Raw genomic sequence first — 20,911 nt, 5'->3', positions numbered from 1 at the left:
TTAATGGTTATACTGGGAATTACAATCAGCATAATTCAACCACATTACCACCTCCTACCTAACACAATAATTTCGTGCCAATCTCCTGTGAGAAGCTGCAGTGTAATTTTTAACTGCTCTAGACACAGCCTGACAAAAAACTGTTCATTTTCTTTCTCTCTCATCCTACATCCATTCATCTCACATGCTGCTCAGTCTCCTTTAAGATGCACCTTGCTTTTGGCTGGCAAAAGGACCAGAAATTATGGCTCTTAGACCCTCTACAGTTTTCCCTCTGCCTAGGTTTGTGTGGAGTCATGAAACTTTACTGCATGAGCATCTTCAGCACAAAGCTTCTGGAACACTCATCCTGAATGGGCAAACCTGCCTCCTCTTCACTGTGGGGGGCTGCCTGGCAGAAACAAATCAGAAGCTAAAAGCACCCTTTTACTGTCAATCTTCTTTAAAAACACCTATCTGGATAATTAAGAAACAGGCTTCAAACAAAGGCATTTATAAAGCATACTCAGTTTTAGCATCACAATTATAAGTACAGATATAGGGTTCTGCAAAACTCATTTTCATTGCCCTACTGCTGCATAGCTGAAGAATAACACCCTGCAAATCCTCCTTCTCGCTTCCTTTAACTTTCTGACAGATTTCTGCTTGGTCTCAAACTTCACATGCTTGGATATAACACAAAGGTACTTTTTTTTTGGGTGGAAAATTTGAAGTAATTAGTTTGGCTTGCTTTCAGTCAGTTGATCTTTTACAAAAAAATACATAAGAAGAAGCATACAAACACTCTTCAAGGCTGAACTCCAAATGGTTAAAGGTGCTGTTCCTCATGCCTGGCTTAGAGATAGCCAGATGAAAAATTAAAAATTATTCCGAGCAACTGAGCCCTGGATTTGGTGTATTCCCAAATAAACATTAAAAACAACAACTATTGTTTTAGTTACTGGGTTCTCGTGGGAGGTGTGTGTATGCATTAAACTCCAGAACTGGATTCTGTGGTGCTGTGGCTGAAGGATTAGATCACACGTGCACAGACTTCACACCTAAACACACCCAAATTTTATCTCAGCTGCTGCTGCGCTGTGATAACAGGATGATCTTCACTCTCATCTGCCCACGGAAGTGTGAGGGACATTTATAGCTCAAATCTTTTCATTGGAACAGAAATCAGCACTGTCTTGAGCTTATTGTTCACCATCCTCTGAGAGTCCCTTACATTAGGAAATTAATTGGGATACGTCGGAAGAGCATCCTGGGAATTCTTTGATTGTTTTCAATCCTGCCCCAGCCTCCTACCCTCTGAATGCTACATCACCTCTGTCACAGATAAGTTCCCTTGGCTGCCATAAAGGTAGATGGGGAGAAAGGGAATTTTAGTGTCTTGAAATGGCTGAGTTTGCATGATGTAGGAGGTCAATGTCTTTGTAAGGACTAATCTAATTCTGTCTTGTGAAGCATTTTAAATTTCCCCCACCCCTTTATTAAAACTGTGTAATCTGAGTGTCCTGGGTACTAGTATTGCCAAAGTACTGATGAAGTTACCATCAGACTTTTGAGCTACATCTTCATTCCATCTCAAACAGAAGCTGGAGTTGTCCTGTTGATTTTTGAAGCTTTGTGATCCAGGGTCTGAGAGGGCCTGATGCAATCTAGACCTGTTTAAAGAGTGTCCTCCAATCCCCAGTTCCTCCATACTGGTGATGGAATGGAATGGGTCCTGTAAACACTGGGCAGTGCAGAAATTCCTCAGCCACTGTGGGCATTTCCAGGCTGCTACAGAGCCTTGTGTGGTGCTGGGACAGAGTGATCCCATGGCTCAGTGTAAGTTTGGGAATAAAGCAATAAACCCACACAGCAAAGCCTTTATTGTGTTTGCCAGCTTTTGTTCCCCAGCCTTGCCCTGCTACTGAAGTCAGGGTCCAGGAAAAGCAGTTCTGCTTCACTGGAGGTCCAAAGGAAAACCCCTTCTCCCAAATATTCCTGTCTCCAGGCCACACACCTACAGTTCAAAGGGTTTATCACAAGCTGTGGGGGAAGAGTTTGTGGGAGAGCCCTGCTTACACTACTGGCAAAACATCACTAGAATTAGTCTGGATTTTCACTCATGGCACATATGTGAAGAACTGTAAAATAGTGCAGCATGTTTTTGTGGAAGATGAATATCACCTGCAAAAGAAAGACATGCAATAAGTATAAATCTGGCTATTTTATGCTAATTCCACTGTATTTTGCTGCCTTGATTTTGAAGAAATACCTCATTCTACTGTGGTTTTCCATGGGAATTTCTCAGTGTGTAAAACAGTGTGGAGTTGTTGATGCATATGTATTTAAAATATCATGGGGGGGAGGCATTGGGAAAACTTTACTCTTCATTTAGAAATGGATTCACTTTAATTTATTTGTCATTGTCATTAAATTTGTATCCCCATCTCAGTGGGACAGTGTTTGATACTTCTATTCATGCTGTCAGAACATTCTTGCACCCTCTTTGTTTGGAAATATCACATAATCACAAAATGGTTTGGGTTGGAAGGGACCTTGAAGACTATCTGGTTCCAACCCTCTGCCATGGGCAGGGACACCTCCCACTATCCCAGGTTACTCAGAGCCCCACCCAGCCTGGCTCTGAGCTCTTCCAGGGATGGGACAGCCACAGCTTCTCTGGGCAACCCATGAATGTCTGGTAATTTTTTTTACCTTAAAATTCTATTATACTGGATGTTCCTGATTTTTATAGTGAGAGAAAAGTGCACCTGTGGTAGATATGTGGTATGAAGCTATCACATTTTGTATTTTGTCAAAGGACAGGTGCTCACTGCGTTGTTCTTGAGAGTAATGATTACTAATATTATTTAGGTCCAAAGATCTTCAGGAAGATCCCCTTGGAACAGGCATCTAGAGAGAAAAATCATTATAAAGTACTGTATTCAACTCCAGCAGCTTGTACCTGTCAATAAACAGCATCAGAACTTCACAGGGTGGGGTAAACTCACCCTGTGATGCACCAAAGTAACACAAGAGTAATTTTGTGTTGCTCTGCAAAGACTTGGGCCAAATCTTGCAGGCAAAAAAAAAAAAAAAAAAAAAAAAAAGAAAGACTTGGTTCAATCTGAACTTTTGTTCCTCAGGAAGCTTAAGAAGCTATTGAGGAAGCTGAAGGATGAAAGAACTGAGCCAAAGGAAATGGACACCAACCAATCAAAGGACCCTCAGCAATGGGATCTTGACTACGTCTTGGAACCTTTCACCGGGCTGACTCCAGAATACATGGAAATGAGTAAGTTTTTGGCATTTCCTTTCCCTTTCTGCAATAACCATGGCTTTACATAGGACTGTATGTCAGAAGTCGTCATGAGAAAAGGGAAAAAATACCTCAGCACTTGTAGTTTGCAGAAATTCCATGCGAGCCAGCAGGACTATGAGACTATCATGGTGCCAACGGAGCAATAATGATGAATCCCAGTATCTGTTAGTACTTCTGTTGTCAGATTCCATTGTTCCCAGCTGAGAAAAGTGCACAGAAACCATTTGGCCACAGAATCAATAGCTATGGTTGGAAGGGATCTCTGGAGATCATCTGGTCCAGCCTCCTGCTCAAAGCAGGGTCAGCTACAGGATGTTGCTCAAAGACTTGTCCAGTTGGGTTTTGAATATTTCCAGGGATGGAAACTCAACACCCTTACACCAAGGATTTTTTAATGTTTAAATTGCACTCCCTAAATTTCCATTGATGCCCTGTGCCTCTTGTTCTTTCACTGGGTGCCCTTGAGAAGGTTTTAGCTCTGTCTTCTCCAACCTGCCACATGGGTAAGATCCCCTGAGCCTTCTTTTCCTGTGGTGCAGCAATCCCAGTGCTCTCAGCTTCTCCTTGTTCATCAGGTCCTTTGGTCCCTTAACCATTTCAGGGGCTCTCCAGTGGATTCACGGCAGTGTGCCCATGTTTTTCTTCTACTGGGGACCACAGCCCTGTAGTTGCCTCATGAGTAGACCCTGGAGAGGCAGGGAAGGAGAAAGTAGGAATGGTATAGGAAGGACTGAAATAATCCATGCAAACCCAAGCTTTAGGACATAGAAGAATTCAGGGAGAAGCACAATGGGCATGGTATCTAAAACCAGACATCTGTTAAATATTGACTGTGACAACTCCTGTTTTAACAAGTCATTATTCTCAAAATATCTGAAAGAGAATGCATTTTATGGCAAAAAAATTAAATACCATATATGGTTTATCTCTCTATACAGAAATAATCTTGGTTTGTAGATATAATTTATAATCTAAATATAAATGCATATATGAAAATTTATAGACTGGTAGGTTTATGTAAATCTATAAATATGTAAGTTATTTTACATGATGGCAGATTTGGGGATGTCTCATTAATGTGTTTAGGATCCAAACCTTGCCCTCTGTAGTGCCATCAAGAATCCTTCACCTCCCATTATCTCCCTCTCAATTGTTCAACTCACCTTAGGATCTGTCTGTGTTGCAGCTTCTATTGCCTTATCCCCTTCTGCACATGATGACACTTCATTGAAAAATTATCCCTTAGGATTGATTTTCTTCCATGCATTACTTCAGCCCGAGATTTTTCTTCCTGTGAACTTCAAGCAAGCTTCTTTGTAATTTTTGAAATTAAGCAATGGTGAAAAAAATATAGATTTTTTTTTCCCTATAAAAATTTTCTATGCTCAGGAATAACTCAGAAATATCTGTATTTTAATAACCCAAATTTCTTTGTTAGCTAGTTCTGTCTAAGGACTAGGACCTTTAGTTACCATTAACAAATATATACTGGTGTGATGTTTGTCAGCATTGCTTGGGTTTGCTGTCAGTGGCCTTGATTCTGCTGTGGGAAAAGTGATGCTCCAATGCTGCGAGTTTGAACATAATTTCCAAAATGTCAGATTTGTTTTATGGGTTCATTTAAGGCCACCTACTCAGAAAGGAAGCAGGTCTGTCCTTCAACGAAGAAAAGCTACAGTGGGTTTTTCCTTCCCTGTGTTTTGACTTCACAGTACCTCTTGGAGCTCCCATGTTTAGCCATTTGTTATGCTGTCCCTTAGGAAAACTGTTTGGGTTTTTCTAATTTTAGGAGAAATTTCTAGAAATTGCCAAGATGAGTCAAATCATGGCCACTGAAATGAGTAGGTTAATGTGTTTTTTTAAAGGAAAAAAAAAGAGAAATGCAGAAGTACCTCCATAGCCTGTTAAGTTTTGGGGGTTTCTGTTCCAGGGAAGCGGTCCCAGCCCCAAGCCTGCCAGAGTTTGGACAATGCTCTCAGGAACACAGAATTCTTGGGCTGTCCTGTGCAAGCCAGGAGTTGGACTTTGATGGTTCCCTTCCAGCTCAGGATATTCTATGATTCTATTCCATGGCTCTGACTTGTAGTGTCAGGGTGTAAGCTACTGATGTTATAAATCACTGCACACTAAGCCTGTAATTTAGATTAGTCCCTTGTGCCGAGATCATGAACCACGGCGAGCGCCTCAGCCTGCAGCCACTCAGGGATGATTCAGGGGAAATGAATGGATGAATTATTGATCTAAACATTTGTTTACAGCAGGAGGACGAGCAGGAGAAGCCTCGCAGCATGCCAAGCTGTGCCCTGCCTGTGGGACTGCAGACAAATGTGCAGCAGATGAAAGCCAAGCTGCGCCTCCCCAGCCCTGGTTACTACCCCGGGTCCACTTCCCTGCTCTCAGCTGTCAGATCCACTGCTCAGACCACCCATGCTGGCAGGAAGCACTTGGTGCAGCTCAGCACTGAACCTGTCAGCTGGGATTCTTGTCAAGGGCATCATGCTGCAAGAGGCAGCTCAGCAGCTTATTTACCTATTTCTCTAGTTTTGAATTGGGGGGGGTGGGAAGGGAAGCAATGCAGAAGGCCAGAGGAAGACTTTTTTTCCCCCTGAGTTGCTTAAAAAGGCAGGGTTACTGGAATGGAAGAAGAGGTATGATATTAAGGAAAGGAGAGAATTCTGGCCGCTGTTTCAGAACTTCTTTCTTAGTTTTCACACTGATTTACTCAGACAACTTCCCTCAAGCATCAGTGGCAATCTGGAATGAAGCAGCTGAAGGAGGAACTGCAGACAGGGCTTGCTGTAGCCTTTGGGTTTCCCCATGCAGAAGGTGATGGGGTTTCATGCAGAAGCAGGCAGATTATGTATCCAAATGTGAGTAGTCACTTCATTCAGGTTTGTCCTGCCAGAGTGCTTCTACTTTTAAGGATGAATGACATCCTTACCTAAGACTCTTGCCTCCAGGTCTACCGTTCACGAGGCTGTACCCTAGTCACAGGCAGTCCTTGCTTTTTTTATCCATATATCCACTCTCTTTTACTGATTTCTGTCTAAAGGGTTGACATGTGCCCTTTCTGATGGAAACCTGGAGTCTGGCCCACTACCCACATGGCAAATCGCGCATTCTCTCTGCACTTTGTTATGAAGCACATTAGCCCTGTTAAGGCAGCACATCTCTGAGGGACAGTGCTTGGAGCAGTCTTGGGATGTGTTTTTCAGTATGACACACCACAGGTAAAGGAGTTCTTTTGATGAAAACTACCCTGCTTAAATTTTAGGATGCCTATTTCCAAGCTGCTTTCTTTTAGTTCTGATTTCTTACTCCAAGAAGCCTGAAGCCTTGGAGAGACTTCCCCCTTCTCACCCCCCTGCCCTCATTTAAATCTAGGTAGGTTCGTAGAAACAGCAAGTTTTACTGGTTATTTTTTAATCTCCTGTATTTTCCTGTTTGGGAAACGTGACTCTGTTCACTGGAATTTGTTTCTGCAAAATATCAGTCACTCTAGTCCTTGCCAGCAAATTATATTATCTGTAAGAAGGAATTTTTTTACAATGAGGGTGGTGAAACCTGGTTGTTTCTCTGGTTGCCCAGGTTGCCCAGAGAGGTGGTGGATGCCCCATCCCTGGAAACATTCCAGGTCAGGTTGGAAGAAGCTCTGAGCACCAGGATCTAGTTGAAAATCCCTGCTCATTGCAGGGATTTGGACTAGATGACATTTAAAGGTCCCTTCCAACCCGAATGATTCTATGAAAAATAAGATTAATTTTTTAGGGTAAAAGCCTTTGAATCTGATTTCACCAGCAGATTGCACTGAGCTTTTTTGTTGTGCAGGCCTTGGCTGTCAATAGCAAATCTACACAAAGATCAGATTTGCACCAGTGACATTTCTGATGGCTGTTTGTTTTGATAATATTAACTGATATATTCCTGCATTTCTTAGTGGAGACACTCTTAAAATGCTTGAGTCATCAGAAAATTTTGCTCAAGTAACCCTGAAACATAAATTGTCCCTGTCAACATGTGTCAAATTTGTCATTAGCACTTCCTGCTTCCAAAACTGTGCAAAGACTTTTGACCCAGCCCAATATACCACACCATGTGCATTCCCAAAGTAGGTAGCATGTACAGCAATTTCCTCTTCCACAAGGCAGCAAGTTTGCAACGTGTGTAACTGGCCTGCAGTGATAGGAGTTGGCAAGAAATCGATGTTTAGAGTAGCAATAAATATTGCTAATGAAAGAAACTTTATTAAATTGGCTCCAAGAAGAAAATGATGCACATGAATGTCTGAAATTTATACCACTTGTGTTTCTTTGAGAAGAAACTGAAATCAGAAGTGATTTTCAGATTCCTACTTCATTTGTCTTCTGTTCTCTAGTCTAACCCCTCTAGGATTCCAAGCTTCATATGGCAATTGATTAAAAACATTTTTCCTCAAGAAGAAGTAATAATAAAAGGTTTCATCATCCAACTTCTGTTAAAAACAATGGCACAAGAAGAAAATGATCAGATCCAATGTCTGTAGCTACCGACTACTATAAGGATTAATCTGAGAGGTTTGGAAGAATTTCCCCTAAAGCAGGAAAAGCCATCAAAAAGGCAATGTGTGAGGCAGAAAAACAAAAAAAATCACTGAAGAGAAACCTGCATTTTTCTATAATCTCTATAATGAGGATGGTTTTGAAAATACCATTGGTGATTGAGTGTAGACTTGTTGCATACATTTATTGTGGAAGAGTTATAAATTACACCTTTTCCTTGGTTTTTCAGCCAGGCCTGGCTGTATATTGAAAAGTTTCTTCTTAGGATTTGGAAAGTTCCTTAGCATAGAAGGGATTTCTCTACTGTTTACTTCCCGAAACACATGATCCTATGACAGACACTATTGATAAAGAAGAAAGAAAAAAAGGGAACAGAATCATAAATAAATACCTTGTCTTAGATGAGGATTTGAGGTAAAAGATACTTGGGTTACTAACGCTGCTCAGTGTGTAAATCTTGTAGACCCTGAGTGATCCACACCACGGAAGGTTCTGTGCTGGGGACTGATTCTGTTTCCTTTACACAAGAACAGCAGCCACCACCCTGCAGATCCATCATTTAAAAGCTTTGATTTGTGCTCTTGTTCATAACTCGGAGGCCAGACTTAGAGGCACAGGGTGTGTTGTTGTTGGGCTCGGGTTCTGCTCAGGCCCTGCCCAGCTTCTGTGAAGAGTGGACTTCTGAGAAGGGCTGTGACCTGAGACACTTCTTTTGATGCTGTTTGTCCTTCAGAGTTTTTGTGTCGGGGCCCGAGGCTGGATGAGGTGTTGCAGATGTGACATCAGGTGTTGAGAAACTCAAGGGCAGGCTCTGAGCCCTTGGCCTCTTTCCTGCTCGGCCCAGACAGAAAAGGCACCAAGAGTGTGTGGTTTGGGCTTTTTCCCTCGTCAGAAGTAGGTTCTGTGTCAGTGGCAGCACATCCAGGGTCCTGCTTGGATACCTCAGGAGAAGATGTTTTGCATGTCCTTGACTTTCCACTATACCCAGCCTTCCATCACTTTATTTCCCAGCTTGGGCCATGAGCCCAGGAAATGTTCATCTCTCTTTTCTCCTGGCTGGCCTACCAGGGGAGTAGGAAACTATGGAAGAAGCTGGATGGCCAGAGGTCTGGCTCCTGGCACGGGTCTCTTCAGCCTTCTCCCAGTACATGAACACATAAAGAGCTCTGTGTGGAGACCTTGTGGTGTAAATGTGAATGTAAAAAGGGTATTTAAGGGTTGCCATCAAGTTTTCCAGCCAAAAAAAGGATGTTTTGGTGTCAACAGTCCTTGATGGAACAGTGTGAGCTTCCTAAAGTGTTGTAAATATTTCCAGAGTGACCAGACAGGCATCCACAGAACTCCAGGATGCTGAGACAAGATTCCTTCTGGGATATGGACAGCGATTATTCTCTTTTTAATCTATTCAGGTTTGTTTCTAGAAACACTGAACACTCTCAACAAATACCTGTGAATTGCTGAGGCTGTTCAAAGACTTCCCCATTTAATGATTGTTTGCTAGATTGTTACACAAGATCATCTAAATTCTGTGTTTGGCTTTGGGATTACTTTTTTTTCCTGCTTTTTGCATCATTTACACATTCATAAGAAGGAATTCAGAAGGTTGAAGAGATTTCAAGATGGCCACACAAACACTTCTGGCACAGAGTTTTCTATGAAGATGTACTTACACAATTATCCAGAACCTTGAACTTTTTTTCATGAACTTGAAAAAAACTTGAACTGCATTTTCCAGGGAAATGAATAAAGGGGCTACAAACAACATCAAAGCAAATGCTTGTGTGGTTGATTCTTAAAGTACTGCAAATACTTTTTTAATTTTTCTTTTTATTTAATTTTTTTTACAGAATCCTCCCAGCTGTATTCCTGCTAAATTCACTTAAAACCAAATAAGGCATATTTTGGGGCTATGTAGTTTTCTAAGCATTTCACAGTTTTGGGGGTACATTACTTTAACATCTGGTTTTATTTCCTTGTTAATTCCTTTTCCTGACTCTGAAAGTAAAATAGTCAGAAAAGTATGATTTTAAGGATAGGATATTTGTATGCTTTGAAAAAGCTCCATCTTCGTGTATACACTGTATCTCAGAGCAAAACAATGAGAATGAAACTCTGAAGGCCATATAATTGATATACAGAGATTTTACTTTCTTATGCAAATATACTGTCCCTGAGATGAGAAAGGGGAAATATCAGAGGACTTGCAACCTGTACACAAAAAAAGGTGTGTGTGAGAAGGTCCTGGGCAAAACTGTTTCAAGGGTGAGCTGTAGGTTGTGACAACAGTACTGAAGGAAATGATTTTAAAGTATAATATTGTGCTATGTACACAGAATATTGTGCTATTGTCACAAAAAAGTGCAATTCCTCCCTCAGTGGAGAGAGAACTTACAGAGGGGTTTGCCAAGAAAGAAGCCACAGTATCTATGGCCTCATACACACCAACACCTTTTCTATGCTAATATTTTTTCTACTCTGAGATGTAGATCACAGTCAGATTTATTATATATATATATATATATATATATATATATATATATATAATTCACCTTTGTAAAGATTTAAAGAGGAACACTTCTAAACTTGGAGGATGTCAGTGACAAAAGGAGGGATGAAAGTGCTGCACAACACCACTAGCTCCTGCATCCACAAAGATGCTTCTGTTCCTGCTTTTCACAGGCTGCCACCAAGATTTTTAAAGGAAGCTGAGAAGAACTTGTGGCATCTTGTAGATTTTCTTCTATTGCTTGATTGTGTATCATTTTCCTTACAGGGAAAAGGACAGGAAAGAAACAGCATGGACTAATCAGTTAATTATGTATAAATGCAGAAGAATAGACCCTGAACCCTTTGGCCTTTATTAAATTTATTATTTCCTTTGGCTTGTGCTTGTGCTAGCAACTTGAAGCTATTGAAAACATTCATAAAGCGTAGTGACAAACCTTTGTCTCTTCATGGCCCTACTCTGGGATATTTATTCCTGGGACCAAACTGGGAAGTGGAATTTTATGGGGTTGGTAACGCACAAAGCTCATCAACAATTTACTGTCAGCTGCTTCCAGAAGCTGTCAAAAAACATTGCTTTTTTTTTTTTTTTTTTTTTTTTTCCAGTTATCCAGTTTGGCTTTGTCACACTCTTTGTTGCCTCCTTCCCTCTGGCCCCTCTCTTTGCTCTTCTGAACAACATCATCGAGGTCCGTCTCGATGCAAAAAAATTTGTTACTGAGCTGAGGAGGCCAGACACAGTGAGAGCAAAAGATATAGGTGAGTAATGAAAGAGCATTGCAGTGAAGATAAGACCAAAAATACAATCAAAAAAGAAGAAAATTTATAATGAACCCATTAATAAGTTTTTTTTTCACTTACAGGTATTTGGTATAACATTTTGAGTGGTATTGGAAAGCTTTCAGTGATCATTAATGTAAGTGTTTGGTTACACCAGTTTCTAACCATGATCTTGGGAGTTTATACTGTTCCTTCAATGTCATTTAAAAAAAATATATAATTTATTGTTTATAATTTTTTATAATTTATTGTCCCTTCAACATAATTTAAAAGCAAAGTCTAATTTTCTCAATTTCTCAAATACAGCAGAATTCAGATATATTATGTTTATTCTTCTGTATGTACTCCCTAAGTAAAATTTTCCTGTATATGCTTTAAGATAAAAAAAATCTCATGCCCTACGAGTTTAATCCTAAGAGTTACTAGAGGGTTTTTAACCTACAGATCATTAATTCATAGAATCACTTAGGTTGGAAAAGACCTTTAAGATCATGGACTAATACCATAAATATTAAAGATATCAAAGCCCTTTAGAAAGGCAGGTGATTTTCACTACTGAAGGGAGAACTTGTGGAGAGGTGTTATGCAATTTCTTTAATAAGATAGCTCCCAGCACAAGAGCACAGCACTCTAATGCCTCCAGAGGAGCAGTGTTGTTTCACTTGGGCAGAGCACTGTTCACTTACGGCTCTCCAGTTTCCAGGATTTAAGGTCGGAAATCTGTGGGACCCTGCACATCCCCATAATCTCACTGTCAGACACAGATTTCAGCTGTCCAGCACTGAGCTGTGCTGGAGGAGAAAAACTCTGCAGTCTCTTGTTTTTATCTGAATACACTTTGCAGATTTATGATCCTTGATTATTTCCTGTGTCAATCAAACTCTGGAAATATTTATTTCCTGGGGATTCCATTAGAGTATCAGTTAGACACCTTTCTTGAAAGAAATGTAAATATGTGCATACCCATTCAAAAAAAAATACTGAATACCCAGTTCTCCTTCTCCATCTGGATAATATTGATACAGGAAATTATTATTTAGCAAAATGTAGTTTTCAATCATCATAGGACCACAGAATGTTTGGGGTTGGATGGGACCTTAAAGACCATCTCATTCCAACCCCCTGCCATGGGCAGGGACACCTTCCACTATCCCAGCTTCCTCAGAGCCCCATCCAACCTGGCTTGGAACACTTCCAGGCATGGGGCAGCCACAGCTTCTCTGGGCAACCTGTGCCAGGGCCTCAGCACCCTCACAGGGAAGAATTTTTTCCTAATATCCCGTCTAAACCTCCTCTCTGTCAGTGTGAAGCCATTGCCCCTTTTCCTGTCACTCCAGGCCCCTGTAAGAAGTCCCTCTCCAGGTCTCTTGAAATCTCTTCAGGCACTGGAAGAGGCTCTAAGGTCTCGTCCCAAATCCTTCTCTTTTCCAGGCTGAACAATCCCAATTCTCTCGGCCTGTCTCCACAGCACAGGGGCTCCATCCCTCTGATCATCTTCACAGCCTCCTCTGGACCTGCTCCAACAGGAATGAGTCCAGAGGAGAGATCAGAGATGATCTAGAGACTTCTGTGACTGACTGCCTCCACAATTACACCGGTTTTATGGGATACCAGTCTTGTAAGAGTTTAATACCAGCATGAGGTTCCCCCATGTGAGATGTGTGAATCCTGATGCAGAGCAGAAAATGGACCTTTGCACTCAACAGGTTTGGTGTAACTACACCAAATATAGCCCTAATTATAGCCCAACTGGCTATTAGGTCTTGTTGTGGGTTTTTTTAAAACTAGTGATAAACCTCCATATGGCTCCAAAGATGAAACTAATTGGAGAAATGGACAGTCCATTAATTGCTTTTGCTACTTCCCCAACTCATCCTTCACCCAAGAGAGACAGAGCAGGTTACTGTGCATTTGTATGCAAGTATTCTGTACCAATTCTGGGCATATAACTCTCCCTTCATCACCACTTTAAATTCACCTGAACATGAAAATTTTCCCCTGAATTAATTAACCTGGAGACACAGATTCACAATGCTGTTATTTGGTTGTTTGTTTTGTTTTTCCATCCCTCAGGCTTTTGTCATTGCTGTCACCTCCGATTTCATCCCACGCCTTATGTATCAATATGCATACAGCCAGAATGGAACCATGCATGGCTTCATCAATCACACCCTCTCATACTTCAATGTCAGTCAGCTCAAGGCTGGGACACAGCCAGAAAACTCCCTGTTTGCACAGGAGGTTTCCTTCTGCAGGTAAAGTGAGGACAGCTGGCACAGTCAAGGGAATTTCCTTGGCTCTTATGTCATTTTTAAAAGTGGGAATTGATAAAATTCAGTTATATGGCCACATATTCAGCAATATTCATGTGCCTTTGAAAAGGTGATTTTGAAAGTGCAGCTTTTATAGTATTCTCACTGTATTACAAGGTCGTTAAAACGTTTTTTTCAGGGCATTAAAAGGCAAAATAAACAATTTAGACAGACTTGATAAAAAAAGCAAACAAAAACTTTCTTTATTGAAAGACATAGCTTTCACTAAAAATAATGATTTTTTTAAATGGGCACCCAGTAATTAGAGCCAGACTTTCTTTTTCTTTATTAAATTAATTCCTTACTCACTGAGATCTGAGTTTTCAATACATTATGCCCATCTTAAAACCTTCACCAGTTGCTGTCTATGTGTCTTATATTTCAGATTCATCTTCTCAGACTGGGGAAACAAGGCTCAACTTCCTTTAAAATATGTCCCAAATACCAGATACAGATGGCGTAATTCCAGTTTGCATGAGAAATCACTAATGTGGCTCCAGCTTTCAAAATAACTTTGTATTTTTATAATAATACGCAGAAATTCAAAGAGCTGGTTTAAGGCATTGCAACCCCAGGCTGTTCAAAACTGAGCTTCTTTGGGCCAGTGCTATATTCAACAGCCTGTCTCACCTTCCTTTTTGACTGCCTTGAAATCACCCTGTTCTTGGTCTCTGCAATGGCACAAAATCGTTATAAAAGTTCCTCTTCCATTTATTTAAGGAGAGCCTTAATTTAGAGTGGTTTTCCCTCCCTTGCTTTGATGTGCAATATATTTCACACTGATTTTAAGCAGGGTATACACCTTGCCCAACTATAACCCACAAAAATGACACATCCCAGTTTCTTCACTGGAAGCAGGGTAAACAGGGAGAGAAATCTGTCCCTCTGACTCTGCTGTTGGGATTGTCTTTGCGGGGTACCTACCCTCTCACCTTGACTGCAGCACAGGATAGATGAGTGGACTCCTAACTTTCAAGCACCTTATCAGCATGTGAGCTCTGCTATTTCCCATTTCTGCTGCCAGGAGTTGTTTGTTAGCAAAATATTCCCTGTGAGAGTATGCAGCATCTCTGGACTTTCTGACAGATTTGTAAGTCTGTGAAAGGCTTTTCCACCCTCAATTCCTAGCACTTTTAAATTTTTTATCCCTAAATTAGCCCGTGTTTTCCTTCAACAAGCATCTTGATCCACTTCACTGTGATTTTGCTACTTTCACTATGCTGCTCTTTACCTTGTGTCAGCCCCTGGTCTCTGTTTATGGTGTCTGAGTGCTGGTGTGTTTGGAAATATGTGCACTGACAACACTGACAACATGACATACTAACATGTCCTCATGTTAGTATGGCCATATACAGCCAAATACTCAAGAGAGCCCAAATACAGGGAGGAGGGAATAATCTACTCTGGGTATAAAAGTGGTCCCTGCCTGATGATATCATCTAAGAGACTGAGAAGAAGAAAAAAATTAGTGTTTGACCATGTGTTACCGTGAGTGAGACAAAACTATGGGAGCATTTCTCTTCTATTATCAGGAAACAATTGGGAAAAGATGCCAGCATCCACAAACACTATTTCTCATTACCACGTGCCTCATTTGAATCTTATCAAAATCTCAGCTTTGGACAGGACTACCACTGTGATAAAGTATGGGGTCTCTAACTTGTGTCCCAAGAGACAGGCAACCAAACACTGCCCCTCAAGCTGGAAATAAAATCTGTATTTCTGTTTCTGGCAAATGCGTTGGGAACAAGCTGACCTCTCTTATTCTTAGATTTCTGTGACCTCTGGAGATAAATGTGGTTGCAATGAGGCTGCGTTTTGCTCCTTACGGGCACTGCCAGAGATTAAGGTATCTTTAAAATAACCTTAACAAGCCAGAAACAACTCTGCCACTGAACATACAGAATACATTCTTCAAATATTTAGATCAGCATTTTCTCCAGTGCTGTGAACTCTTTGGCACTGCTTCCAAATAAACGTTGCTGTAATGCCGTTCTGACGCACAGTAGTAGTTGTAATTTTACTTTTTGTGGGGGGAGGAAATGGCATTTGTGTAGCTGAAGGCAAATTAAAAGCAAATCTTGCTAAGATATGGATATTTTTGTTGGTTTGTCCCTTTTAGTCCTTGTAGTCTTGTATGATAATGGAGGACATAAAAACCTGCTGGTCACACTGAAAAGAAGGAAGCAGCAGATATGGAGTCATTAAAGGGACTTTTCCTTTAACATGGGTCTGCTACAACATTCAGCAAATTTATAAAGTGTCTTTGAATATATTTTCTTAATGTCATGGGACTCATCTCATCTAATGATCAGTGCTGGATGCTAACATTTTTCCCTGACTAATTTTTATGTACTCCCGCACTTCTGATTCTGTGATTGTGGATGTTTTCTCCAATTTCTTCTGAAAGACCAACTGAAGAAGGAAATTAAACAGATTAGCTTATTTGGACTGATTTGCAGTTCCACCTACATACACAGTTTGATTTGGTTTTGTAACCAGTCTTTTTTTTCCCCACACACAATACCCTTCTGAAATACTATAGCATCTTTCTCTTAGCTCTGGCTTCTGTTCACGTTTGTCCAAGTATTGTGAGGTTCTCTCCACCCAGCCTCTCTTCCCCTTTTTCTGCTTCTCTATTCCCCCCAGAATTTTTCTGTGCTATGTTTTTCAACCACGTTGACTACTTCAAATTCTTGTCCTTTTTCAGTGGAATTACAGTTGCTTGCTATTTTGGAAACACAATAGTCTTTGCAGCACTGGTTGGTTGCTGTTCCTACCATACCTGCTGAATCAAATATTTTAAGAGTGAAGCATTGAAGAGGAGAGGGAATCATAGAGTTGTGGAATATCTTGAGTGGGAGGGGACCCACAAGGACCATCAAATCCTGGCCATGCACAGAACACCCCAAAAATCACACCTGAGGGTATTGTCCAAATGCTTCTTGAGCTGAAAAGATGGTCCCTGTAGAAAAGAAACTACCTGTAGAATATAGGGGTTAGAAAAGGCCCTTTGGAGCCCCATGTGCCAGAGAATAATTAAAAAGGGAGGTGGGGAGGAGGCTCAGCTACCTCATCTGTAGCTCTGGCAACATCTTCCTTCACCATGAATCATTTGCTCATGTTCTGTTGCGTGTAGGTTCAGGCATCACAAGCAGTGTACTTCCCAGCTGAGCCAGGTGAAATTTCCATGGGCTCTGATGTCCTGCAACACTTACATAGTTTGTGCAGCTCAGAATGCATTAAATGGAAAACCCACCACAGTTGGTGACCCTTCCAGGTGAACCTGAGCTCCGTTTCAAGACTGGGATTGATTTATAGTGGTCAGCAAAGTCCATGAGAAACTCAGTGGTTTTCCTTGGCTTTGATGTTCAAACAGATTAAATTCAAGGGAACTGGCTTTGTCTCTTGATGCAGCACTTGTACAGATTTGAGCAACATGTGGGAGCCTGCAATGTCCAGAAAGGTATCAGAGGAGGGATCTGGCAGTGCAGGAACAGCACAGGAATCCCAAGTCAGGACCTGCGTGTGCACCACCAAGCAAAACCATCCAGGGGCTAACACAGCCCAGGGAGTTCTTCCCTCAATTAACACAGCCCCCAATTTAAAGTGGTTTCCTCCTCCTTGTGGGCTGCACCTTGTGTCCTTTGTCTCCAGAAGCTGCAGCATAGAACCACATCCAGCATTCCAGACCCAGTTTCATTGGGGTGGGGAGCAGCAGGATGTAGGGGATGCGTAAATGGCAAGCGTGTGATTTAACAGGCAAAACCATGTGGGTAGAACCTGAAGGTAATTTTGGCAAGTGCACCTGCAAACTGAAGCTGACAGATTTTATATATGAACCTTCTCCATTATCCCCCAACGGAGGCTTTTGCACAGTCTAATGAATCTTACTGTCAGGACGGGTTTTGTGGTATTCAAAACAGATTTTCCCTTTCTTAATTTCATCCCATTACTCCTAGTCAAACACTGGGAACAGCACTAAATTATCCCTTTCAGTCCTGAGGGCACAATTTGCGCATGGTTATCATGTCCAACTGTGGCTGTTACTTACCAAAGTGGAGCAATACATGTGCTGCTCTTTAATCTTCCCGGTGAGTCAGTCTCCTCAGCCCTTGTACTGTTCTCCTGAACTGCCTTCAATTTGTTGCTATATTTTCCTTTGGTTTCCTTTTTTTTTTTCTCTCTTTCTTTTTTTTTCCCCCCTCTGGAATCTGCACAGCTGAATAGCTGAATGCAGCATTCCAGGTGTGGATTTACCCGGGCTGTTCAGAGAAAGGCTAATTCCCCTCCCAGCACCATCATGACTTTTGTTGATACACCCACAAGTCATAGACTGTCCTGCTGCCATATTTCAAACTTGTGCTCACTTGCTGGCCACTGCAAGCTCCAGGCTATTTCCACTTTCAAATACTATGTCTTCAAAGATCCTTCAAGTGTTTTAATTTTAATTATTTTCCATTTCCCCATATTATTCTCATTGTGTTTCCTGTCTCCATTTCTTATTGCTTTCTGCGTTTCCTGCTATTTGCAAAACTTTCCAATTTAGGAGCATCTGTGATTTTTATTAGCCTGTTGTTTACTTCCAAATGATTGATGATAATACTAAAAGCAAGTCTTTACACCAAACCACTAAGGCTCTGTTTTATCCTGTCCAAGGCTAGACAGTTAATTTAGGAAGTGCCTTTCCCATGGCTCCCCCTTTCGTTAATGTAAAGACAGGAATCACCAAAGCATGCGTCACGTTTTATGTGGGCTGAATTATTCCCTGAATTAATCAAGGTTTAGGTGACACGAATGCAGGTTTATCTCCTTCAGTCTGAAAATGCCTTGGACTATCTCTCTGCTTTCATTTCAGCATTTTATTCCCTGTACACTGATGTCAATTTACTTTAAGAAAATAAAGGGGACATTTGTCAATCCTATAAAATCTTGACATTTCCAACGTTTACAACTGTGAAAACCAGACTGAGTTAAATTCAGTGGAGGTAGTCCAGCTCTAATTCTGAAGCTGTATTTCATAATAAGGCTTGAAGTAGGAACATCTGGTGGATTTAATTCTTTAGGTTTTGTGATTGGAAAATGACGTTAATCACAGCTATTGGTGCTGGAGGAAATTGCTGGAACTGTGATAACCGAGCTGTCTCCATCTCCAGGTTCAAAGACTACAGAGAACCACCTTGGTCCCCACACCAGTACGAGTTTTCTAAGCAGTTCTGGGCAGTCTTATCTGCTCGCTTGGCTTTTGTGATTCTGTTTCAGGTAAGGCTGCTGAGTTGCTTCACTTTCAGCCACAGAAATATCATCATAAATGGATCCAAATGCATGTTCCAAAGCAGCCCATGTCCAACAGACATGGAAGGCAAGACCCACAGTTTCCCTTAGCCCTTGGCACTAGCAGTAATCCCCAAAACACTCCAGGCTCTGAATGTTTAAGTGGACTCTGTCATTTTTATACTCTCAGAGGAACCACTTTTAAAAGGCACATAAATGCTGTGTAGGCTTGTTAACTGCTGTTCTTTACCCAAAGCAAGAAACAAACAGAAGTAATAAATCCTCTAAGGATTTTTGCTACTTTCTTGAATTGAGTGCAGTAAATTGTCCCCAGTGTGGAGATTTCATTAGCAAGGGATTTGCTGTCATGGCTTGCCTTCCAAATGGCTTCCTTCTGCTCTCCTCCATGATGTGGGATACTTCCACAGCCAAATTGGGCCCATCCCTCTTTTTGAAATCTGCCTTTCTTTTGTCCTCACCTGCCAAGTGTTTCTATGAATCTTGCCTTTGTATTGCCCTCTTCTGCTTCTTTGCTGTGCCTTCAGTAATTTTCCACCACTGGCTTCAAAGCAGTTGAAAGCAACTGGTTCTGCTGGGCTTCAAACCCTGTGCCTGCTCTGCCAGAGAGGATTCCCTGGTTAATTAGCTCCATTGTCTCGGATGGGGACAGAGAGTTCATGCTAGCAGCCCTGTCAGCAAACTGTTCTTACACATTTCAAGGCATTACACAACACAGCACTTCTCAGAGCATTATCATGACAATACAAAGCATCGATTATCTATAGATTTCACAAGCAAGCAGAACGTTTTGCTTAGTCTGCTTCCTGCTCGATGGTATGAGCACCACCTGTAATCACCTTGACACCTGAGGTTTGGGGTTGTGGCTTGCACACTGTGGTAGTGTAAAAACAATCCTGCTTGTCAGCAGACAGAAGGATTTGAAGACAGAATGGCCATGAAAGTTGTTTGCTGTGTGCTCAGGCCACACTGGAAACACAAGAGTGTCTTTGTCTTGTGTTGTAGGATTTTTGATAGCATTGAAGGATGTCCTTACGTTAATGGATTCTGAACTCAGTATCAAGGAACTGGATGTTGAGAAATGGGCACCTTTGGATACCTGTAAAGAATAATGTTGGTTTAGTTACTAAGGCAATGAATTATTTCATGATTCCAAGTCCTTTCCCATTTCAAACCTAACTGAAGCATGTGTTTAATTCAGCCCCTACACTGAGGGGTAGCTGTGCACAAACCTGAGCTGTTTCTTGAAATAAAGCCTCACTCAGCTGCTTACTACTACACACCACCAGCAAAATGTGTTTGACATCTGTCTCATAGCTATAACAAAGGTTTGGTTTTGCTCCAGTGCAAGTATTTTGTATTTTCCATGCTTGCTTCCCATCTGTTGCTGTGCTTGCAGAACTTGGTGATGTTCCTCAGTGTTCTGGTTGACTGGATAATCCCTGACATCCCCAAGGACATCAGTGAACAGATCAAAAAGGAGAAGACTTTGCTTGTTGACTTCTTCCTGAAGGAAGAGCACGAAAAACTGAAGCTGATCGAAAGCTTTATCACACGCGACAAGCGGAAACACAGGAGTGGGACCAAAAGCAAAAGGACCAGGGCTGCCAGCTTCTCCCAGTGTCACCGCAGCCCCAAGGGCAGCTTCACCTCCTTCAGCTCACAGCACACCGTGGTGTGACTCATGGGGGAAGGGAGCAGCCTGTGCTTACCTCTGCGTACTGTGTGATGTGATTCTGAACCTGGAGCAAGGGAGGGAGAGACAAGGGACAGGGAGTAGAAGACGGCTCTTTTGCTTCCTTAGAATCTCCAGATGTGAGGGTCTCCATTACAATTTAACTGCTCTCTGGGCTGCAGCATTTCCAGATTTCACCATTGCCAGATAAGGGCTGTATTGTGGCTATAGCTGGTTCTTGTGGTGATGATGCATGCAAGTTGGGGAGGCATGCAGGAATTCTCCTGGCAGGAGTTCTCCTGGCAACCATCCCTCCTCCTGCAGATGCCTGGTGGGGCATGGGGACACTCCTGCTGCAGTCTCTATCTTTGGGCAGGTTGGACTGACCCTGGGAAGGACTGACCATGGGGAAGGACTGACCATGGAGAGGTACACACAGCTCATCGCCTGTAGCTGCTAGCAGAGGGTTTGCAAACGTGGAGTCTCAAGGAGTCTTTGTGCCTTCCTA

At 41.8% G+C, this 20,911-nt stretch overlaps 1 protein-coding gene across 1 annotated transcript in view; it reads left to right on the top strand.

Annotated features, from left to right (window-relative positions):
• ANO2 (anoctamin 2) overlaps positions 1–20,409 on the top strand; it is a 146,537-nt gene extending 126,128 nt beyond the window's left edge. The window contains exons 20-25 of the mRNA XM_069003969.1: positions 3,126–3,274; positions 10,951–11,103; positions 11,208–11,260; positions 13,198–13,379; positions 18,593–18,698; positions 20,128–20,409. Of these exons, the coding sequence (XP_068860070.1) occupies positions 3,126–3,274; positions 10,951–11,103; positions 11,208–11,260; positions 13,198–13,379; positions 18,593–18,698; positions 20,128–20,409 (925 nt within the window). The remainder of the gene's footprint in view (positions 1–3,125; positions 3,275–10,950; positions 11,104–11,207; positions 11,261–13,197; positions 13,380–18,592; positions 18,699–20,127) is intronic.
• Positions 20,410–20,911: the final 502 nt, after the last annotated feature.

This window comes from Aphelocoma coerulescens, chromosome 1A, assembly GCF_041296385.1.
Source record: "Aphelocoma coerulescens isolate FSJ_1873_10779 chromosome 1A, UR_Acoe_1.0, whole genome shotgun sequence".
Lineage (NCBI taxonomy): Eukaryota > Metazoa > Chordata > Aves > Passeriformes > Corvidae > Aphelocoma > Aphelocoma coerulescens.
This window is presented reverse-complemented; position numbering and strand designations above follow the sequence as displayed.